This window comes from Wyeomyia smithii, chromosome 2 (assembly GCF_029784165.1).
Source record: "Wyeomyia smithii strain HCP4-BCI-WySm-NY-G18 chromosome 2, ASM2978416v1, whole genome shotgun sequence".
Classification (NCBI taxonomy): Eukaryota; Metazoa; Arthropoda; class Insecta; order Diptera; family Culicidae; genus Wyeomyia; species Wyeomyia smithii.
The window spans coordinates 232,383,280-232,405,509 of record NC_073695.1 but is presented as its reverse complement, the minus strand read 5'-3'; the positions used below and the strand labels follow the sequence as shown (position 1 = coordinate 232,405,509).

The 22,230-nt window shown below is 39.1% G+C and overlaps 1 protein-coding gene across 4 annotated transcripts in view; it reads right to left on the bottom strand.

Annotated features, from left to right (window-relative positions):
- Positions 1-14,565: 14,565 nt before the first annotated feature.
- Positions 14,566-22,230, bottom strand: part of LOC129722555 (protein TIS11-like) — a 33,808-nt gene continuing 26,143 nt past the window's right edge. For 3 of the 4 annotated variants that reach the window (XM_055676085.1, XM_055676086.1, XM_055676087.1), the window contains 2 exons: positions 17,673-18,253; positions 14,566-17,556 (listed from right to left, as the gene is read on the bottom strand). In XM_055676085.1, coding sequence (XP_055532060.1) covers positions 16,794-17,556; positions 17,673-18,253 — 1,344 coding nt within the window. In that variant the 3' untranslated portion in view covers positions 14,566-16,793. Of the gene's footprint in view, positions 17,557-17,672; positions 18,254-18,719; positions 18,913-22,230 lie in introns of those variants that run through there. The other variant, XM_055676088.1, reaches the window with a different exon arrangement.

Genomic DNA, 22,230 nt, shown 5'->3' with positions numbered 1-22,230 from the left:
GTGTATCACTTTTACGGTGCACCGTGACACCCTGTATGTCTCTTGAGCATTGATCAGATAAGGGGAGATTCTGCAAAAAAAAATCATTTTAAATGATTTACACTAAATAAATCATTTACCATAAATTACACGAAATATCTCGTGTGAACTTCGCTTTGTTCCCATATTAAGGAGAATAACAAGAATCAAATCATCGCCATTTCAGAGCCTGTCGTTGGTGGATTTGGTTCAGTGAGATGAACAAAGATGAGAAGATAGCGTGAGACGATAATGATGCTGCAAGTATGCCGTTATGGTGTCGGTGTGTGCGAAGGCAATAAAACCAAGCGAGATCTCATCCCCGTTCTACTTTACTGAGGGTTTGCTGTTTTTATATTGCTCATTTGGTATCGTTGTCACAGATTTCTTCCACTTTGACAGTATAAATATCAAGCAGGTATTACACGAAGCAAATATTTGCTATTTTTGATACGGATTTGCTTGCTTTAAAAAAGGACAATTTTGCCGGAAATTTGTGGTGATTAATGTTTCGCAGTGCTGTTAACGTTTACGGAAAAAATAAACAAAAATTGCCGATTTTTCATGGGTTTGCCTTCACACGCACTGACGAAACGACCCATGAAGTATCAATTATAGTAACCCATGAGTCAGCAGAAAAAATTTTTACACTACACTTTTATTTCACTTCACTTTTTAATTCTATCACTTTTTACTTATCACTTGCAAATGCGCATTTCAACGCTTACATAGCGCCTTCTTCAGTGCTTAGAGGCCATCCATATACCACGTGGACAGATATTTAACGATTTCGACTCCCCCTCCCCCTCCGTGGACAACTGCCCATATAAATTCAAAAAAAAATGTATGGGCCGTGGACATTAGCCAATCAACTCCCCCCCTCCCAAAGTTATCCGCGTGGTATGTGGATGGCCCCTTAGATGAACTGCTGAGGAAATAGCGAACCCTTTAAATTTTTATAGCTAAGTAGGTAAAGGAATTGGAGAACGTAAACAACTTGATCCATGCCTTGTCGGGGAATTTTAGGTAGACATTTGAAAAGCCATGAGAAGTGATTACCTTGATCTCTGTTAAGAAGAGTAGCTAGGTTTTGTTTGAAAATTTCCAAATTTTCGCGACATCTAATTTCCAAAGGGGATGTTACGGATCGAACTAGACTAATATTTGTTGGTAGTCATGGGGTGATCTTCATGAAAAATATATTCGGCTATTTTGGATCTGAAATGGTGAGTTATTCCCTTTTCCGAGTCTTTTTCAGCCTTTATGAGTTCTGAAGTATGTTCCTTAAACCGGATGTCTAAATTCTCATTAAGAAGATGGAATTGGTGGATAAAAAATAGTATAAAACGTCTCTATAGTAAATTAAATTCAGTCACTTTAGGGTGCTATTCCCTTCATTTGAAATTGGCCAAAGAGTTTCCCTTTGGGTTCCCAGAATTTTTGACCAAAGTAAAAGTTGCAGAACAGTGTGAGGGGAGAAATAAACGAAAATTGGGAGCAAAAAAGATTAACCAATTGTTGTTACGAAATAAGAGTAATTAAAAGACAATTAAGGAAAAATATATAGACAATTTTGTGGTCAATCGTTCTTCGTACTAATTTCCACACCAGCAACAAAATCTTTTGACCAAAGGCCTTAACTTCGCTGTTTATTCTAAACCAAATGTTGAACAAGCCATCATTGACATTGAAAGTGGGATGGGAACTTGCAATTTTTCAACCGCACAAGGTAGTGACGTGCGTACATCCTTCTTGGATAATCTCAAAAAAATCCACGCCTTGTAAAGAATAACACAGATTTACAGACAATTAAAGAATTACGAAATAAACCTGTCTTCTATTTAAAAGCTGATAAGGGGAACAAAATTGTTTATTTGAACAAAAATGACTACGATCAACAAATGTTGGAGAAAATTAATAATGGCCCATACAGACTACAGAGAGTCAACCCTCTTGCCGACATGGTGAAAAATTTTGAAAAAACTATTAAAGAATGCCAACCCATTTTTGATACTTTAAAGAGTCTTAGTGTTTCAAATCCTTCTCTTCCTAGAATAAAGGGTCTCCCTAAAGTACATAAACCTAGTAATGAAATGAGAGAAATCCTTTCTGCTGTGGGGGCACCAACTGAAAAATTGGCAAAATGGTTAGTCAAAAAATTTCAACCAATGCCGAACGAATTTCCTAGTCGATCTGTTAAGAGCACAGGACATTTTGTTGAAAATTTAAAATCCTCGGAGGGTATCAATACTGACGAGATATTGGTTTCTTTTGATGTCACAGCACTCTTCCCAAGTGTTCCAGTGAAAGAAGCTAAAAATCTTTTGGAAATTGGGAAATTTTTTAATAGAATTAAAAAGTGAAGTGAAATAAAAGTGTAGTGTAAAATTGTGGAGATTATGTCAACAGCTCGCGTAAGAATTATCCAACCGTGATAGCGAAAACAGTGGAGCTACTCCACGTTTAAAGAACGGTACTACGCCACGTGCAAAAACGGAACACGGACATACATGTCAGGAGTCAGGAAACGGCAGTCTCGGAGCTGCAGGCAATGATGTGGCAGCCGCTGCGCCTGGTTAAGTCGATTTTCCTGGCGAATCGCGACGTAGCAATGGTGATAGACAACAAAACCTATCTCACCCTGGAAGGCAACGACTGGGGGTTTCGATAAAGCTACCCCGTTATCTAGAGGAGGTCTGCAATTTTGTGTCTAAATGCAACGATGGAGGGGGGGGGGGAGGATTAAAAAAACCTGAAAAAAAGCTACGTCATTTATACGTACTCCCTTACTTTCCATGGGAAATTTATTGCACACAGCAATTCGACTTAATTTTTTTGAAAATAGTTCATTTTTAAATGCAAACGTTATTGTGTTTTTTTACATGTATACTGTCAACGTGATGGCAACGGAACTCAATGAGACATATGAAAGTTCGTGTTAGCTTAAGAACGATAAAATAGCTTAAGAACGATAAGAAAATGTGTTAGCTTAAGAACGATAATCTTTAACAACATAAGGCTCGGAAAACGAAGGTAATTGAACCTTAAGGTTTGTTTTTTTTTCGTGTGTAAAATAGGATGGCATTGTGCAGCTCGATTCGAACGATTTTCGCTATTTTCGAGCACGTCACATACTGCCAGTTTTGCTTTAAGCTCAAAAGGAGCTGTCATTGTCATTTGTCCGTCGGCTCATATAACCCGCAAAACCGAAAAAAATACGAAAACGAAACATAACGCCCACCAGCGATCATTAAGTTTTGATCGAGTTACTCGAAACGAAATGTGCAATGTCACCCGACTTTTCACAAACGCAATAATGGCATACTTACAACCTTTTCATTCTTCACAAGCCATCTTCTCATTTACATATACCACACTGAACAAATCCACAATTCAAATGGTGAAGATTAGAAAAAAAAAAGAATAAACGCAACGTTTTTTATTTCTTTAACAGGTCAGACTCGATAATTCGGAACTTCGAAGAATATTTCACTTTGGATAATCGAAACGATTTTTATTTTTATTCTTTGATTTTTTTCTTACCGAGAACAGTAAGTTTGTTGATACAAAGATTATTGTATATGATAAATATGCCGATACGCCGCACGATAATTTTAATATATAAAAATTATCGTGAGACTGTATAAAGATGTTTGGCAAAATTGAAGCGTAATGAGATGAGTCAATTATGTCCCCTCTCTCCCTTTGAGTCAATTACGCAGTATTCAACGCAAAATACTGCATGAAATTTTGTATTTCCAGATAGATTTGACAAAAAGGCAAACGTCACAAATGTAAACAAAATCCGAAAAAAAGGATGACACTGATAATCGAACCATTTTCGCCGTATAATCGAGTCTTGAATAATCCTCCTCCTAAGAATCGTGCCTCTGGATAATCGGGGCCGACCTGTAATCACAAGCCTCACAGAAAAAAAAAACATATGAGAAAAACTTTTAAAACTTTAATTTGCATCGTCTAATTAGACGAATGTTTTCTCTGATGGAAAACTTCTATTGTGACTTTTGATTGCCAATTTATTTCATTGTAGTTTTAATGTTGTTAGTTTCGATTTTTTCGCAGAATTTTATCGCCATTTTAATTACATTAAAGTCGCTTTTTACGCGGTGGATACGTGCCGCGTAAAAAAAAACGCGTAAAAAACCGCGTAAATTCCGGAATCCGCGTAAAAAAACCAGCGTTAATTCTGCATTCCTAGTAAAGGGAAACTGAAATCCGCGCAAAAAAAAAATACCGCGTAAATTCCGGAATCGGTGGTTCATTATAAAGCTCTGTTAAATTTCTCAAAATTTAGAATATGCCAAAATCAACGAATATTTGTTGATAATCACGAGTTACTAGAACAATAATATTTTTTACGTTTTTTTATAGTATGAAATTTTGCGGTTTTAAATCAATAATGGAACTAATTGTTTGATTTTCCACAAATTAAAAATTTCGCATAACTTAAGCTCATGTCAGTTTTCATAAAACCTCTGTAAGTATGTAGGAAATAATTATATTTGTTTGGTACACTTATGATTAAAGAAACAGATTTCGAAAGATTTGCCGGAATTCATTGATCCGGATCTCGGGAACAGTAATATTGATTCCCGGGATCCCCGAGTTTCTCGGAAAACCACTATTGTTTCCTATACAACAGTGCAATATAAAAACGCTATCAAAACGTTAAACTAACGTCATCGTTCTTAAACAAGCTGAAGGAAATGGACACTCAAATTTCTAATGTAATGTAACAGGAGCTGAAATCGGTGATTCAAGAGAATTCTAGAGGTTAACCGTCAGCTGCTGAATGAATTTGACAGTAACTTTTCGAGAGTTCAAAATTATTACTTAAATTGGGAATCGAATGTTTAGCTAACAAATTTATCCACTTTCACCAATATTGATTTACAATGCTGTTCCTTGCTACGCCACCTCGTGGCCGTGCAATACGGATGCCTGGCGAGAAGTAAAACCCAAAATAGCATCAAATAAGTTCAAAACAGCGGCGTGTAATAATTCCGTATTTTTAGCGCTGGGAGGCAGTTTGGATCATTATATTTATATTTACATTCAAACAAATGCCGCACGTTCTTGTTCTCCGGTTCAAGTGTAAGCAAAGGTTTCACATTTCGTTCAAGATCGACTTTTAGTCCATCCTATGTATCGCGTTTGGCGACGCGGCAAACAGGGAGGACAGGCGAATATTTATACGACATTTCCTTCCTCTCGCACTTTGCCCCACTCTTTTCGGTAGTCGCTGAAGTTGATTGGTTACCGCACCCAGACGGACACCTCCACGGCTGCGTCGGTCGATTTTGTCGTCTCATCGTCGTCGCAGCACGTGGATGAGTGCGAGGACCTCCACTGCGGAAAACTGTGACCGCGCGAGCACGAAAAGTCGTTAGATTCGAAATCTATCGCCGAAAAATGGCACATTAACTATGCATGCCCACAACCGATACAACGCGGCATCGGAGCGATTTGGGGGCCTTTGTTTACAATCATCGACGTCGCGATGCACATGCACCGGCTGTACCGACAGCGATCTCCTGCAGTTTAATTATGCGTTTTTCTTTGGCTTGGCAGCATGGCAGGGCGGATGGGAAAACTGTAAACAGAACCGTCTCTCTCTGTGTGTGGAACAGTTTGGCCTACAAGTATAAATAGAATGACCAACAGGAAGTGTATTGTTGAGCAGTTCAATACGGTTCAGCATGATCTTTGTGTCGGATTTATGGGCCGAAATGAAATAATAAATTCAACGAACTGCGCTGAGATTGATTTTCGTTTCCTGGAATTTACCAGAGGAAATCTTGAGGCCCCATAAATAGTACATTCACTCGAATCGCCGCGTGGATGGAAACGTCCCAAAAGCCATCGAAATGACTCTAATCAACAATGGCACCCGGCTGAAAAGATAAGAGTGTGTCTCTAATCAAACCTAAAAATTGGGACACCGCACGAAGCAATTGAAAAGAAACAAGCCCCGAGGTGAGCGCACATAAACTGATAAGATAAAGTAAAAAAAGTTCCAGCAAACAAAACCTTTGAATAATTAGGTAACTCGGTGATGTTTTGCTGTTTTGTGCACTAGAATTGTTACATGCACTCGAAAAATAAACGAAGATTACACAATTAAATTAGTTTTGCTTCTAAACGTGGTCGTGATAATTTTGCTCCAAATACTGCTGGAATTTAATATTGTTGGGAAAATAAAATGCAGAAAATAGGTCAAACCGTTGCAGCACGCTGCCAGAACGTGCAGACAATCGCCAGGCAGCCTAAATCGTAAAACGGGGTCCGAGGTTTTAATGCAGGACTCTCTCGCTTTCCCTTTGTTTGATCATGTGGCACGTTTTTAATTGTTTTCGGTTCGCCAACAAGTGTGACAACTGTTATTTTTTTTTGTTTACCTTTTAGGTGTTTCGTCCGTTTCTGTTGTATGTTCTAAAAAGTAGAGCACGGATTGGAAATACCTTCATGTGGTATTTAGAAAGAAAAAAATCTTATAGACTCAGATGGTACCTAATTCGAATAAGAGTCTCTACCAATTATTTGCTTTCGATGGATTGACGAACATACATTTCCAACGAATAGTATACGACTTATTTATCAAAGGTGAAGTTTATGACAAGATATGTATTTTGGCTTTTTATATTAAATCGTATTAAATTCACATTTTTTCTCATGTACACGTATTTGTTTTCTATACTGGGTCACATTGTGTAAAACAAAACATCCAGCAATTTTTGCAACTGAAAGTATATCAGTAAACCAGTAGTTTGCTGATTTAAACAACATGGAAAGGAGTGGGAGTAGAAAACGGAATTCGTATTCCCACTAAATAATCGCCGCTGGGATGCCAACCTGGAATATAGCATTTCTTGTGCAAAACTAAGAAAATCGAATGGTTGGGGTTTCATTTAGATTCAGGTTCTGTAAGTGGCTTAAATCCACCGTGTTCTTGTAATTTTCATTATAAAATCCGTATAACATTAATCTACGTTAAATTTTCTACTCAAACAGGAACTTAGCCAAAATACAAATAAAAAATGAAAGATATAGCTCTATACCTTTCTACATAGGAGGTATGAACAAAATTATTCCAATGAGTTTTAAAATGCCATTAAATTGAATTTTTTATTCATTCTTGCTAGAGCTTGTTCTGGTGAATATTTTTTTGCCAAGAATAGATTCCGCTGCTTTTAAAGCGTCTTTCAAATCATTCGCTTTAAAAGGATCGTCAGATATGCTCTGAATAATGTTTGAAACCGCATGTTCGGATTAGCCATTTTTGTTCTAGTTTTTAAGTTCGAGTGTAAATTGACATGTTAAATGATGTTTTTTGATTCAGGTAAAAAAATTGCCATTTACCTAAGGTTTTTTGATTCGGATAATTTTCGATGGTCCCAATACAGCTCTAATCTTCTAAAAAAGTTGTCAATGGGCATATGTTGCATGCAAAACAACACCTACTATCATTTACAGTCAGATAATTTTTTTACGCGGGGGATACGTACCTCGTGAAAAAACTGCGTTTATTCGAAAATCTGCGTAACGTAAGTCTTGCAGAAAGTAATCGTGAATTCGTGACATAAGTGTGGAAATTATCAAAGGATTATTTGGCTCGTGGAGTTCATGGAGCTCTCACTAAACACCTATCAAAAGCACATATCTCTTGCAAAGCTGGAGAGACAAAGTAATTTCACCCGAAGAGTGTGAATGTTTCATGAGGGAAGATAAAAGCCGAAAAAAGAATAACTAGAAGCCACTTGTCACAAAACTAAAACCGACCGTGCCACTTCTGGATTTGAACTTCAGAACAAGGCTGATATACACAGGAGACTGTTTTTCGTGCGATATTTGCGTAAAATGGATGTTCTTGGCGTCGAAAAGAGTACAGCTGGTTAGAAACTTTCAGCAGCATCTAGTAGACTGCCTACTGTCAAGAAAATTGGCCCTGACGACTCTGTTAATATTGGTTTGATTTTTACTTGCGAAAGTGAAGGAAGGAAATATTTTATTATCACACATAAATTGACAATTGCATATGAAAATTCGCGTAGGTGCGAACAGCCTTAAAAATCTTTCTTACTTGTGTTAGGGCCAATACATATGAAATTGCAAATATAGAGTTCTCCATTCCATTCTGTATTGGTGTGATGCATTAGTGTTAGTGATATAGTTTTCTTTGTTAGCAGTAAGAAGTTTTTGTTAGCTGTGAGAATCTCGAACAAAAAATAAATAAACAGAGATGAGTTCTACGCACACTATCTTAGATTGCAATGGTGCTAATGTTCGTGAGATCTTGCTTGGAGAACTCTATATGAGATCCGGTTTGAAAACTTCGTTTGAGTCATGCATACGTAACAGCAAGAAGATAGTTTGCTGATAGACACGCTATCAGAAAACGACGCATGTGCGTGTGCTCTGTTTTGAGTGTAGTATTCGTTTCTCCCTCCCAGGGCGATACCTTGGAGGGAGAAACGAATGCTACACTCAAAACAGAGAACACGCACATGCGTCGTTTCCTGATAGCGTGTAACTATCTTCATGCTGTAACGCATTCGAGTCTGTGTTTCCTTCAATTTGCCATCGTATAAAAGTTTTTTTAAAGTTTCGAGTTTGACCTTGATGAAGTGTGTTCGAAATTGTAACCAAAGCCTTAAATCATGAGAAGTGCAAGTTTGATAATCGAAGTACGCTAGCATGATTATTACTTAAAGCTTATGAAATTTATTATTTTACGTAAAAACAAACCATTTTTTTTTGTAAAACGACAATGAATACAAAAACTGTTTGTGATGAATATTTTTTCGAGCAACGCGATACTTTTCAGTTATAACAATACTCATCGCAAAAGAAAATGCTTATTTTTCCTTGGTTCAAATTGACAGTCAATGACAGCTCATTCTGGTTCATTTTAACACTCACACAGCTTCGTTTCCGTTTCTCCCTCCCAGGGCGATACTAACAAAAGTATCGATACTTTGGTATTGCGATACATCAATGAACTTCGATACCAGGGGTGACATTGCGCATTTCGCTTCGAGTAACTCGAATCGAGAGAAATCAAACTCGTTTCGAGGTGGAGTTGGTATTGCGTATTATTTTCGACACCCTAATTTTATTGCAATTTATTTCGAGCAAACATTGACTCGAAAATAAATGTCAGATTTGTCTAGGGGCTGGACAACTTTATTTTCATGAAAAATATTTCGGTAATATTATACGATATCGGCTGATAAATTTTGATATTTATCGTTTATCCGACACATTGACATCACACCGACGCTTAATAATGCAACGATAAATACTTTGTAAAAGCTAATATTGGAAATATTCCACCTTATATCAATAGTGTCTTGCCCCTAGAGATTGGTATTTTTCACGTTTATAATAAGATGTGTCCTTAAAACAAAATATTAATCATTGAATGTTTTTCTACGATTCTTCTAGTGACGAAAATGGTTATAGGAATATACAAAGACGTAAACAATAAGATATGAGTATTAGGCTTACATTAAAATGAAACAAAGTTAGTTATTTTCTGATGCAAAAGAATTTTTTTTTATGGTTTCGTCAACGTTTCAAGATAAGGCGGGGAGCACTCAAACCTATTTTAAGTACAATATTTCCCTCCAAACTGCACAAGTACAATTCCTGCTCTGTTAAAGTTAGCCCCTACTTTGAATCTACTCGCTAGTGGATCCTACTAAATTAATGTTTTTTCGCTCCACAGATGTTTAGTGAAATTATTTATGTTTTAGTCAACAAACTTAGGTACAAACGAACGTCTTCGATCTATCGACCATTTTTTATCACTTTTGAGCTAAAAAATGCTCGATCAAACTATTACGTAATGCCAGTTTTGCTCGAAAATCAACTGCAATAATACACCATCTACTCGTTCCGAGCTCGAATCGAAATCGGCAATGTCAAATGTGGTCGAAACGAACAAAATTCAGTCGAAACGAAATGCGCAATGCCACCCCAGGTATCGGAGTATCGGTGGCAGGGCTGTGCTATAGGCCTTTTTACGTCCGAATGTGTTAGTGCAACTACTTGAGGGAAATATTTACAAATAGCTGTTTTGTTTGCAATGCTATGTTTTTAGCAGCTGGACAAATATTCAGTTGAACACTCGTTATATGTTTTAAACTCGTTTATGAATGATTTTTTTTTTTATTCGTGATCAGAAATCGGAATAAGCTGCTGAACATAATCGACCAAAAAAGTGATAAAAAACGAAGCAACGAGATGCGATGATTTACAGTTTGGAGGAAACAAAAGCAACTTTACACGGGTTTACACGCTTCCGAGTATGCGTAGTTGAAAAGATCTTTATAAACGTCAAATCCGATATAAAAGTCGCGTTACCAAATTTTATGGCGGTATCACTGACATTGTGGTTCCACTGACGTTGCGGTACCACTGACAAAGCAAGACACGACAAGATTTGCCAGTAATTACAATCATTATTGTGATAATTTTGGTAACACCATTTACACGGTAATATATCTTCATGTTAGAACTGCACGGTGGTCGAAAAAAATCATAGTTTTCAAGTTGTTTACTGAACAAATGACGCCATATTGCATTAGGATTTTAGATACGGGATACTTATCGAACGTCAGACCCTTGATCGGTTGAAGGAGTATCGATATTTGATGCTTCGATAGTATCGGTATCAGCCCTACCCAGGGGCCTATATACGTCAACATTTTGCCTACTAATCATAGATTCATCACGGCGTCGATATTTCATTTCGAATGCTTACAAAACTTATCTTATTCATTGAAAGTGCACATTGTACTGAAAACAAATGTTGAGCTCTTATTTATTCCACCTAAAACGACATTTACTTGAGGATAAGTCTACCGATAAAATGGGACGTTTACTCTAATTCACTTGTTTTAGGGCAATCCAACCAAAAAGTGGGTACCAGAAACGCTGGTACCAGAATCAATGAGTGGTAGATGGAAAATGTATGGAGTTTGACAGCCCCACGAGCCCCTTGGACCTGCCATGTTTTTCCAAAAAGCATTGTTTAGTAAGTATCGATACCGGTACTCATCACACGCGGTGAGTATCGATGCCAAAATACTAGAAACCGCGACCCCTAGTTTCGCCCATCCCTAATGGTGGGAGCACCATGATATGCTGTAGCTGTTGTCGCCAGAAAACAGCATTCCTGATAGTCAATTGGTAAAAGGAAAGTTAAGGACAAAAAAATTGCGTTCAGCTCGATTGTTTTCGCCTTTGGCAGGTTGAATTTTTTAGAACCTGAAGAGCAAGATCGCGCCAAATGACCTATGGTCGAATATCGACCATTTTGATTTGAATTTTTTTTGTAGTGGATATTTTTTTATGATGCATTTTAGATTCGCTACAACTCATTCTCAGACAGTTTTTCTATACAACCAACGGTTTCTGGGCTACGATGCTTCGAATAAAACCTATGCCCAAAGGGAACATTCATAAATGACGTAGCATTCGAGGGGGAGGAGGGGGTTTGCAGTTTTGTGACGAAAGGTGACGAGAAGGAGGGTGGGGGGTCAAGCCAAGCTACGTAGCAAATATTGAATTATATTTGGATTTTTTTTCTGATTGTTCATTTTTATCACTGTTTTGCATGTTTAGGGTTATTTTTATTACTTCCTTGTCTTTTGTTGTTCATGACACATGGTATGTTTTTGATAATAAAATTACAATAAAAAATTATGTGGGGAGGGGGGGGGGTTGGTATAAAGCTACGTAATTATCTAGAGGGGGGGTCCTGATATTGCTTCCTGATACGAAATGCTACGATGAGGGAGGGGGGTGTCAAAAAAAGCCTAAAAAAGCCACGTCATTTATTGATGTTTCCAAAGGCATACGCCATGAGATCGTAACTCATGGGTGTAAAAAATCTCTCCACCTGTGAAAAATGCTCAGTTTGCTAAGCCAAATACGTGTGCAAAGTTTCATTCAAATCAAAATTGGTCGATTGAATTTTCGCGTATTTCCAGGCGATTTGAAATGATTTTGCTCTGAAGTGTTTTCAATGTTCATACGTTAAAAATTGAGATTATTTCTCTTACCTTTCGAATGATTTCCTTCCGGTCATATGGACTCGAAAACACAATGGCCGCAGTAATGAATGCTAACATTTATTTCAACAATTTCATTTATAATCTATTTCATTACTGTGTCCAGAATATTAACACCAAACCCTACAATTAACAAGAAAACCTCACTTTCTCACACTATTTTAGTCCTTTTTCGAACGTTTGATTTCAAACGATGTTTACCATGTTTACGACTTCAATCACTGACAGTTTTCTATGTTCAAAGTACATGAAAAAATAAGTGCGTTACTCTGTACAGCTTTGTACAGACTGCGTTTAGCGATCGATTCACTAGTTATAAATATTTAGTCAGATTTTTTTTTTACGCAGGGGATACATACCTCGTAAAAAACCGCGCAATTCGAAAATTCGCGTTGATTAAAAAATCCGCGTAAAGTAAACCACCAAGAAAGGTTATGGAAAAAAACCGTGACGCTCTACGACCAGTATTGAAAGTTGGGTTGTTTAGCTATTCACGGATTTCCGATTTTTATATATCATCTGAAAGAGTGTAATTTTCTGAGCAAAACAAGATTTTCTAAAACTTACTATCATTATCCTTCGTTTTTTAAATGAAGAATGAAAATTCGCTCTAAATCATTCGAGCAGTTTTAAATCGTGATTTAAAAAGCGAAGGGCAACGATAGAAAATTTGTTTAAATCACGTTTTACTTAGAAAATGCAGATCTTCCAGATGATATAAAAAACTGATAAAGCTAAACAACCCAATTGTCCTCTTTGACGATCATTCAGGATCTTTCGGAGAGCGAAGGTTTTTTTTGACTAAGTCTTTTAATTACTCAATAAACACATAGACGTTTTTGGTTTCCAACCCGCGTCATCTCGAAAATCCGCATAATTTTTTTTTAATTAACGCGGTAGTGCGTTAAAAACAAAAACTGGAAAATCCGCGTAAAAAAACTGACTGTATTCAAATCCATTTCAATTTTACTTTATCAAAGTGGACACATTTTAGAGACAAACGAAACGCGGGGATGTGATACACTTACGGCTTAGAGGCAAAAAGATTGTTTAATTTTTAATTTCATATAATTTTTTACTGTTTTTACTTTTATTTAACGCCGTCTTTTTATAATTCAAGTAAGAAAAGAAGAAAATCGATAGTTCGATCAGTTAGTTTAAATAAGAAACAAAATACAATATATAATTATAATAATGATAATAATAATTATAATAATAATAATATAATAAGGTTTTCTGTTTGCTTTTTTTTATTATTTGCTGTTGCATGTACTTCACAAATTTACACAAATATATAGGTAGAGTATAGTGAATAAATCAGGATTGCAAGGAAAATGGCCCCTTTGATTGTTTGTATTTTCTGTATCAAATTTTTCTACCACTTTTGATATAGCAGTTATATTCTTAAATGTGAATCCCAAGGATGTAAGAATGCTAAACTGTTTTCAAAAAATAGTGTTGTTCCTCTCTTTCTGGCCTAATTTATTTTCCATTCGCTGTTCTCTTGTTTCGCTCGAAATATCAATGTTTGATTATTCGCTTGATTGCGTTTGTTTGTCTCGCTAAAAGCCGTGTATGGTTCCATAAATAATTAAATAGGATTATCGCTTATTACACGGAACGAAAATAAACTAATAAACCTATACGATTCCTAGATACGTCTTTTATTCTCGGGCTTGCTTCATTCACCCATATCAGACTGTATGTTTTTCAGTGGGGGGGCTATAATATGCGTAAATTGCATTATTTTTTGTCCCCCTGATTACCATAGAAGAGTTTAAGTTTACTTTCAGTTGCTTATTCTTGCCATTGGAATGGGTGGGCGATTTCATTCATGCAAGCTGAGAGGGGGGGTGCGATTACAGATTACAGGTCGGTCGGTTAAATCGAGTCACGCTGCAACGATCCCCCGCCCTTCTTTCTCCGGACGCTTTTACTTATATTATACATAGCAGACGCGCGTACCAGAGCAACCTCTGGCAAATGCTGTCGTCGTTTGCTCGATGGAAGACACTCTTGATTGCTTGTTGTTTTTCCGTTTTCGTGGGTTTAACCACCCTGGTTGTGGGGAGGAAAAGGAGGGTAGGGACTTGTTGTAGATACTTATTAAAATGTACGGTTACTGATATATGCTTTATAATAGTCGGTTCTGAACGTTAAGCTGGGAGCCGGTTAATGGTTGTTAGTCTTGAGAGTAAATAATTGGGCAAGTGCAAAACAACGTGAATTCTTACATTTACGTATATATAATTTAAATAAGTTAGGCGGCTAAAAAATGCAATAAATAAATAGAAAAAAGTATGAGAGATCTTTTCATTTTGCTTATTGCCGATGCTGTGTATTTTTCACTATTTTTCGTTACAGGAGATTGTATTAAATATTACGCAGTAGCCTATAACTAGAGCTTTTCTTTTCTGTTTGCAAGAAATAGATACAAAACTAGTAGCTTTCATTAAGAAATTTGTCTTTTATTTACGATTTGTGTAGGCTAACTAGCGTAAAAAAATCACAAAAATTTTCGTGCAAGGTTCAGAGATAGAAGTAGGAGGGGAGTTTTACGGTTTGGAGCGTCGACTCGATTCGAACCCACAGAAGAGGTGAAGTGAAAATCGCTCAATTTGCTGTTTGTTCTATGGTGTAAAACTGTACAAAAATTGTATCTGAAAAAAAAACTTGTTTGCGTCAACTTATTTCTTCAACACAGGTTTGTCTTAATCTAATGGAAGATTTTCTGAGTGTTTCTTCGTTTTTTATACATATAAAATATGGTTAAACTCTGTTTCTCTTGTCTCTGTTGTCTTACAAACTAACCTCACAATGGGAAATTAAAGCAAGTCCTCGGGAGGCGGAAGGCCCCTCGCTTTGGCACCTATATCAGCTCGAACTCTCGTCGTCTTCGTTTCGCACCCTTCGCGGACTTTCCGCGCACGGCTTGGCGCGCGTAAGTCACTGACTTAAAATCGGTTGTCTTTTTTCGTTCGCGTTTGACTTTCGCACGTCTCCTAGTAACACAGATGGCAGTAGGCTTAGTATAGTTATTAAAAACTATGATCACAATAAGGAAATTAAAACAGAAAGTAACACCTATCAAATCCAGACGAACGAGAAAATGTACCTAGCGAGGGGCCCTCCGAACGTTTCGCGGTTTCTCCCGGATCAATCGTTTAGAACTTTTGTTTTACTATATTTTTTTCGTCTCTTTGTTTGTTATACACAGTTGCTGGAAGAATCATGATATCCTTAACAAACTACAGGATTTGTTTTTTGTTTGTTTGTTTCTTACAGTGTATAGAGTAGAATTTATCGTTAGAAAGAAAATGTACACACAAAAAAGTGGTGAAAGTAGGTTTACTCCCTGATAGCTGATACGCATGAATCCTAGCAGGTCGGAGTTTCGCTGCGTTACAAACTGAACGCCATTTGAGTGTGTTTATATGAAACCTAAACCTGTACATGACTCGATGGAAGTAAAGAAAACAAAAATAAACGAAATCTCAACGCAGCCTGCTAGGATGCTGTACAGAAGGGTTTTTTTTATTTAGAATTTATAAATAGTTAAGGCACTAGGCTGGTGGCCAAAATAATGTTATATAAACAGAACTTTTGTTGCGTAAATTGTTATTGTTGCTGTCGATGATGCGATATAAGTTACGAGAAAATATATATTTCAGATAAATATAAACTAAACCGTACTGAGCTTATTATATATATGCATAGAAAAGAAATCGAATTGATTTTGTTTTCAAACAAACGCGTAATTCGTTGGCTGTGTGTTGTGACTTTACATAGTTGCATGATAGCGGAAAAAAGTGTTTGAACTGTTCTGCGAGTAAATCGCGCATTTTCTCTAATAAAAGTTGGAAAAGTAAGCAGCAGAAAAAAATAAATAAAATAAATTAAAAAATAATAAAGATAGGCTGACAATAATAATAACCATACTAGTGATAATAATATTAATAATTGTAATGGAAACACAAGATAGCAAATATTGGTTTCTAGGGTTATAGCTTTTTTTTTCGTTTGCCTTTTGTTTCCGGCTGTATGCAGTAGTGGTTTTGAAATCGAAAATTGGTTTCTCACTGGAAGCTCTCGTTGGTATTTAAACTCACGCACACATACACACGGGGAAAACTAACCGCCCTGCAGCCAACCCACAGTCGCACCAGTGGGTGGCGATAGTGGGCTGTGCTTGAGAGGGTGACCGTGCGTGTGTTCGTGTGCGTTAAGTTTGATTTAAATAAAATTATAAATTTAATATAAAAATAAATAATTAAATAAGTGTTTCCATTCTTCCACCGTTTCAGGTTGTTTGTTTTTTTTTTCTGCACGCATGAATTTGCAGACCATTTCATTTAAATAAATATCGGTGCCATTATAGGGTTAACTTTGAGTGTATGTTGCAGCTTTTGATTATTTTGATCAAACTTTTTTTTCTTCGGAAATAAATAGTTCCTTTTTGCGTTGTCCAGTTGGACACTCTTTCTCTCACTACTCCTCTAGATAAGTATATGTACACAAACCATTAGTGCGCGCGTGTGTACGAATGAGTGAATGCGTATGCGTGTGTGTTTGTCTACTTGCGCCGAGCGTGCGTGCGTACAGAGAAAAGTCCAACCACAAGCAAATCACATCATTAACACACTTACACAGACACACCGACAGTAGAACTGCACCACATTAGATCATCAGATTGGTGAAGGCATCCACCGTGGAGCTGAGCCGATTGAACACTGGAAGCCTTGCATCGGCATCCAGGCCGCTGTTGCCGTTGGCAGCACCCTTCAGGGATACTAGTGACGGAGAAGGTGGCGGAGGAGTGGTCATTGGCGACAAACCGTCAATGGGGCTGGCGGGCGGCGACGCTGGGAAATTGAAAGCACTCTGCTGCTGCCCGTTAGTCGGTGGGAAAGTTGGACTGCCCTGTTCCGGGAAGAAGCTTGCCATCGATGTTGTTGGTGACAAAGAGAGTGACCCGATCGGCGAAGCTCTATCCGATCCGGTGGACATAGACAGAGCCGGGCTAAGCGGAAGCTGATGTTGCTGCTGCTGTTGTTGTTGTTGTTGCAACAGAACAGCAGTTTGCTGTAGCTGAGCTTGCTGTAGCACAGCAGCTGCCGCAGCCGCCGCGTTGGACTGCTGGCTCAGATTACCACCGTTGTTATTGCCGGAATTGGCCGCAGCGGCGGCCGCTGCCAGTTGAGCATGATACGCAGCTACCGAGCGGTTATGGTTTCGGGCCTCTTCAGCGTTATGTACAAAGTGACAACGGGGACCATACGGGCAGAATCCGACACTGTGGAATGTGCGGCACAGTTCGGTCTTGTACTTTGGATGACGCTGAAGGTTACGCAGCTCCTGCATGCCATGGGCGAACTGGCACTTGTCGCCGTACTTACACTCGCCTGCCTCCTCGAATGGCCGGCACAGCTCGGTTTTATATCTGTAAGGAGGGACGGAAGAAAATTTGGGTTAAATTCAGATAACGGTAGGAAGTATGGGAGAGGGTACAAATTACAGGAACAAATGTTTTTAGCCAAAAATTATAATGAATCTTACCTTGATGTATTGACCTGCTGTGGCAGCGGTTCCGACTGGGTACGTTCCAGCTTGCGATGGCCACCACCACCGCCACCCCCACCGGAGACTACGGCAGCGGCCACGGCTGCTGTGCCACGGTTCGTCTGGGCCAGCATACTGGCGGCCGTGGACATTCGGAGTAGTTCCATCAGTGATTCCATAGTAGCTGCTGCGGTTGTCGACGTCGCGCTGCTAGCTCCTACCGGATGTGACGCGGTGCGGGTTAGGGTATTATGAATCAAAAGCTGGCGTGCGTTGTGTTGCTGTTGCTGGTGCGACTGATGGTTGCTCTGCTGATGATGATGATGGGGGTGGTTATGGTGCTGATGCTGCTGCTGCTGTTGCTGATGATGATGGTTTTGCTGGTGTTGAGTCTGATGGGACACGTGGAAATTCTGCTGCAGCAGAATCTGACTGCTGGTAGCGTGGTGGCCAATACTACCAATTAACGAACTGCTGCTGCTGCTATTACTGTTGCTAGTGGCATTATTGCTGCTGCTATTTGTGCCATTGGTGCTCGGGATGGTCATTTGCGCTGTGCTTCTGGAGTTTGTTTGATTCTAGACAATGCAAATAGAGAAAAACAGATCCAGTTAGGTAACGTTTTGTTTCGCGGATTTGAATATGGTTTAGCATCAGCATGAGTAATTCATTGAGTTTATTTCATCAACTCTGCTGACGGGATGTGTTGAAATTCTAATCGATTTGGCTACTTCTTACTTTTACATATGAAGTGGGAGCATTGGCCTTGGTTTTGAAAGTCAATAGCCTGCGGGGACGTGCCCGAGTGAGATCAACAAATAACAAAATTCTACCGAAAAGTAGTTTGAAACTTGAAATCAACCACCCAGGGTCTCGTACCACATGGTAACGTATCTTATCTACGCTGAGTTTTAATTTTTACGACTGTCAGCCGGCCTGTCGGTATCAAGTTGCGTTATCAGCTGATACCGCAGCCGCAGCACAATAAACTTGCCAGTTTCCAATCATCAACAGAAATACGATGAAAGGATTTGGGCCACTTACCAGGCTATCCGTCGCTGAACGGTTGTAGTCAAGTGAAGACATTTCTGGAGCTTGTGAGAACACGTGAAAATTTGGACACTACGAAAGAAATTTTGATTAACTGAAACTAGTAAATTTAAAAAAACATCTAAACCGAAATGGTGATTTTGAAGTTTTGTTAAACTTGCTTGGTGGTTGCTTCGATTTACATTAAGTCATCGAAACATTTCCCGCTGAGTACACAACCGGTAACTGCAACACGCAAGAAATAAAACAATAAACAAATAAATCGGTTGGTTGAATGGCAGAGTTGCCAGCTGTTTTGAAAAGTATCGGCAACTGCTCGAAACGCTCGAAACCCTGTGAAATCTAAATAAAATTCAAGAGTAAATTTATTTGAATTTTGATAAAATGGCCCTCGTACAGGCAAAAGTTTGTCAAAATTTGGACGGATTTTGAAAAAATCTGCGTAAATAATAGAAAACTACAATATGAAGCTTCAGAAACTTTATAAATGCCACAAAATAATTAAAATCTGCATGGCAGCTATCTTTTGTAACCGAGGGGTGCGTGGATAACAATAGTTACAATGCAAAATTATTCCGATCCTGGAGAGTTTTGTCGAATTGGAATTAGATTTTTATATTAACTAAAAACTATATTTAGCTATGGTGATTGTAAATTTGTCACAAGTAGTCAGCTTGGTCAGCCCCATTTGAGGCTAAACCTTAATCTTAACGCATATAACACGAAAGCTTTTTGGCCTATTGCGGGAATGCACGTATCGTCACAAAACAGATATTTCTTAATACGAGGTGGTAAATCATGCAGATAGGTAGTAAAAATATTGTATAAAATGGGCCCAAAACACTTCCTTGAAGTATAGCATACTTTCATGCGTATTATAGTTTTAACTGAACTTCTGTGACCAGTTTCGATCTGGCTTGAATTGGGTTGTTTAGCTATATCAGTTTTTTATATGATCTGAAAGAGCTACATTTTCTAAGCAAACCGTGATTTTCAAAAAATTTCTATCGTTGTTCTTCGATTTTTAAATCACGAATTAAAACTCCTCGAAATCTGCTCGAAATCGATACAATGATAGTTCGCCCATATACCAACTGTCATAGTAGTGGTTTAGAGTGATTTTTCAATCTTCATTTAAAAATCGAATGACAATAATAGTTTTTTTTTTTGAAAATCACGTTTCGCTCAGAAAATTACACTCATTTAGCTGATATGTAAAAATCAGAAACCCAATTTAACTTACAAAGTAACGAAAACAGATAATTAAACTAAAAAAAGATATTTCTGCTCTAACATTTACTCAAATCTTGGACCTCACCGACAATGTTCAACTTTGTAAGCACAACAAAACAAGCAATAACACGCTGCCGATGGTCTACGCCCTATTATTATCCAACATGCTGCTGCATACCGGCTTCGGAGACTGGGTCACCGAGCCAAACAAACGAAAGTGAAATTAACGAAATACCCGCGCTCCCCGGTGGTCGTAGCACCGTTCCTCCCCCTCGTTTTTTTCCAGCGCATTGCGGGTTTGTCCCACATTTTCCAAAACCACAACAAATCGATCATAATGCAGCCGAAAAGATTGCGGAAATTCGCGCACCATTGCCCACCAGACACGCGCGCGCTCGCGTACATCGCAATCATCTATCTATCCATCCGCACATCTGTGGCGAAGCTCGAGCGCGAACTGTGCGCGCGATCACTGTTGCTTTCGCACGCTCACTGCGGCCGATGACCTACCCCTGGTACGCGGTGTGCTACTTTTCACCGCACCATTCGAGAGGTCTTTGGAAAGGGGCAGAGGGGGTCGCTTATGTCATATTCCGGAGGCATACACAACAGCAGCCCCCGGGAGGCCCTCGAGACGTAAACAAGCCTCTTAATAGACCCAACTGGCTGCGCAACCTTGCTGAAGGACGTACGCCACAGCGTGGCGGCACGCAACGCGAAGACCCGATCGACCAAGCAAACGAGCGGTGAAAGTGTCCTAGTTTTAGCCGCGAAGCAGCGGAGCCATTCCCTCCGTATGCCCTCGCTTCGAAATTGTATAATCGCCCGGTTTGTGCCCCCTTTTTGAGGACCCTGCGCCATCAGGTAATTCGTCGGCTCGTCGACGATGGTAACCGGTTCCAAAGGCCTTGTTTTCCGGACCAGCGCTAGGTGCGGAAAGGAAAAACACTGATTACCGCGCTTCGTGTGACTCCATGCGTTTTGCGGTGGCGCTCTTTGCGGCGATGGCGACGATGATGGACGTGAGATAATCGTGCAAAACAAGCGAGTGTGTTTTTGTAGGTGCGCGGGAAAACCTGACTGTGACAGCACTTTGAAATATGGACCCAAGCATATACAATCACAACAGCCAAGGCCTTTTGAAGTGCGGATATGATTATGCAAACTTTGCGCTGAGGGCAGCGTTCGATTGGTACCGTTTAACGAAGCTTGGCGATAGGTTGTCTCCAGGAAGAGACCTGTTCCAGTGCGCCCGGGTAATAGAAGAAGGGTGAGTTGACGGATAATAGGACGCGATTGATGACCGGTTTCGACGCGTGGCATCAGCTGGCGTGTGAATGTCTAAACATTTAAATAAACTTGAGCGACGAACGATGTTTTCTATGCGAAAAAGTTGATGAGATCACTGTGAGTTTCAGTGAAGAGATAGCAACACAGTAAGATCGAGAGTAAACACAATGGCCTATATAGCGAGTCGGCCGACGATTACGTAAAGTACTTGGCATTAGCGTCATCATGTAGGTGAAGAGGGCTTCCAGTGGCTACCGTATTCAATCACGATAGCCGAACACATGAAATGTTGCCAGGTAGCACCGTAGATAAGGTTAGAAGTTGGGAAAAAGTTAGGTGCTAGCAATTGTTTGCATAGTTTGATACTAGATAGCGACTTGACAGTCGCTCAGTTATTTTGATCGGTATCACATGATTGCTATTTTTAACAATTAATTAGCGCTGGCCACAAATTGGTTGATCTATTAGAAAACAACAGATTCCTATCGTTCTAGCTAGAGCAAAACTAGCTTGGACATTTTCTTTGTGATAGGAGTGATGTCATGTTGTAGAATCTAGAAACTGGTGGAGCACGTCATCAACGGCGCTTCCGTTTGCTCTTTGTAAGTCGACAGCTGTACAAATTACGTCGGTGAAATATTGCTCGGCTTTTGCAATACCCGTTCACTACGAAACGGCACGACTGGCTATGGATTCCTCTAAAAAGCAGTAAGTCGTGCCCGCTCCCATAACTGCATAAAGTCTCGATATTTTTCTTCTATTAAAAACGTGGCGTACGCTATGTATGGTTGACGTTAATTACCGTACCGCAGCCCATGTGCAAATCGAAAAATCCACCATCGCCGGTTTGGAACAACGCACATGAGCGGCGGCAGTAACGATTCCAAGCGGGAAATGGAGACGACGAAGGGGCACGCCTTCCGCCTCGTGCTACTTGCGGTAATAGGCGCCGCTCCGCTAGAGTTTCCTGATTGGTCTCGTA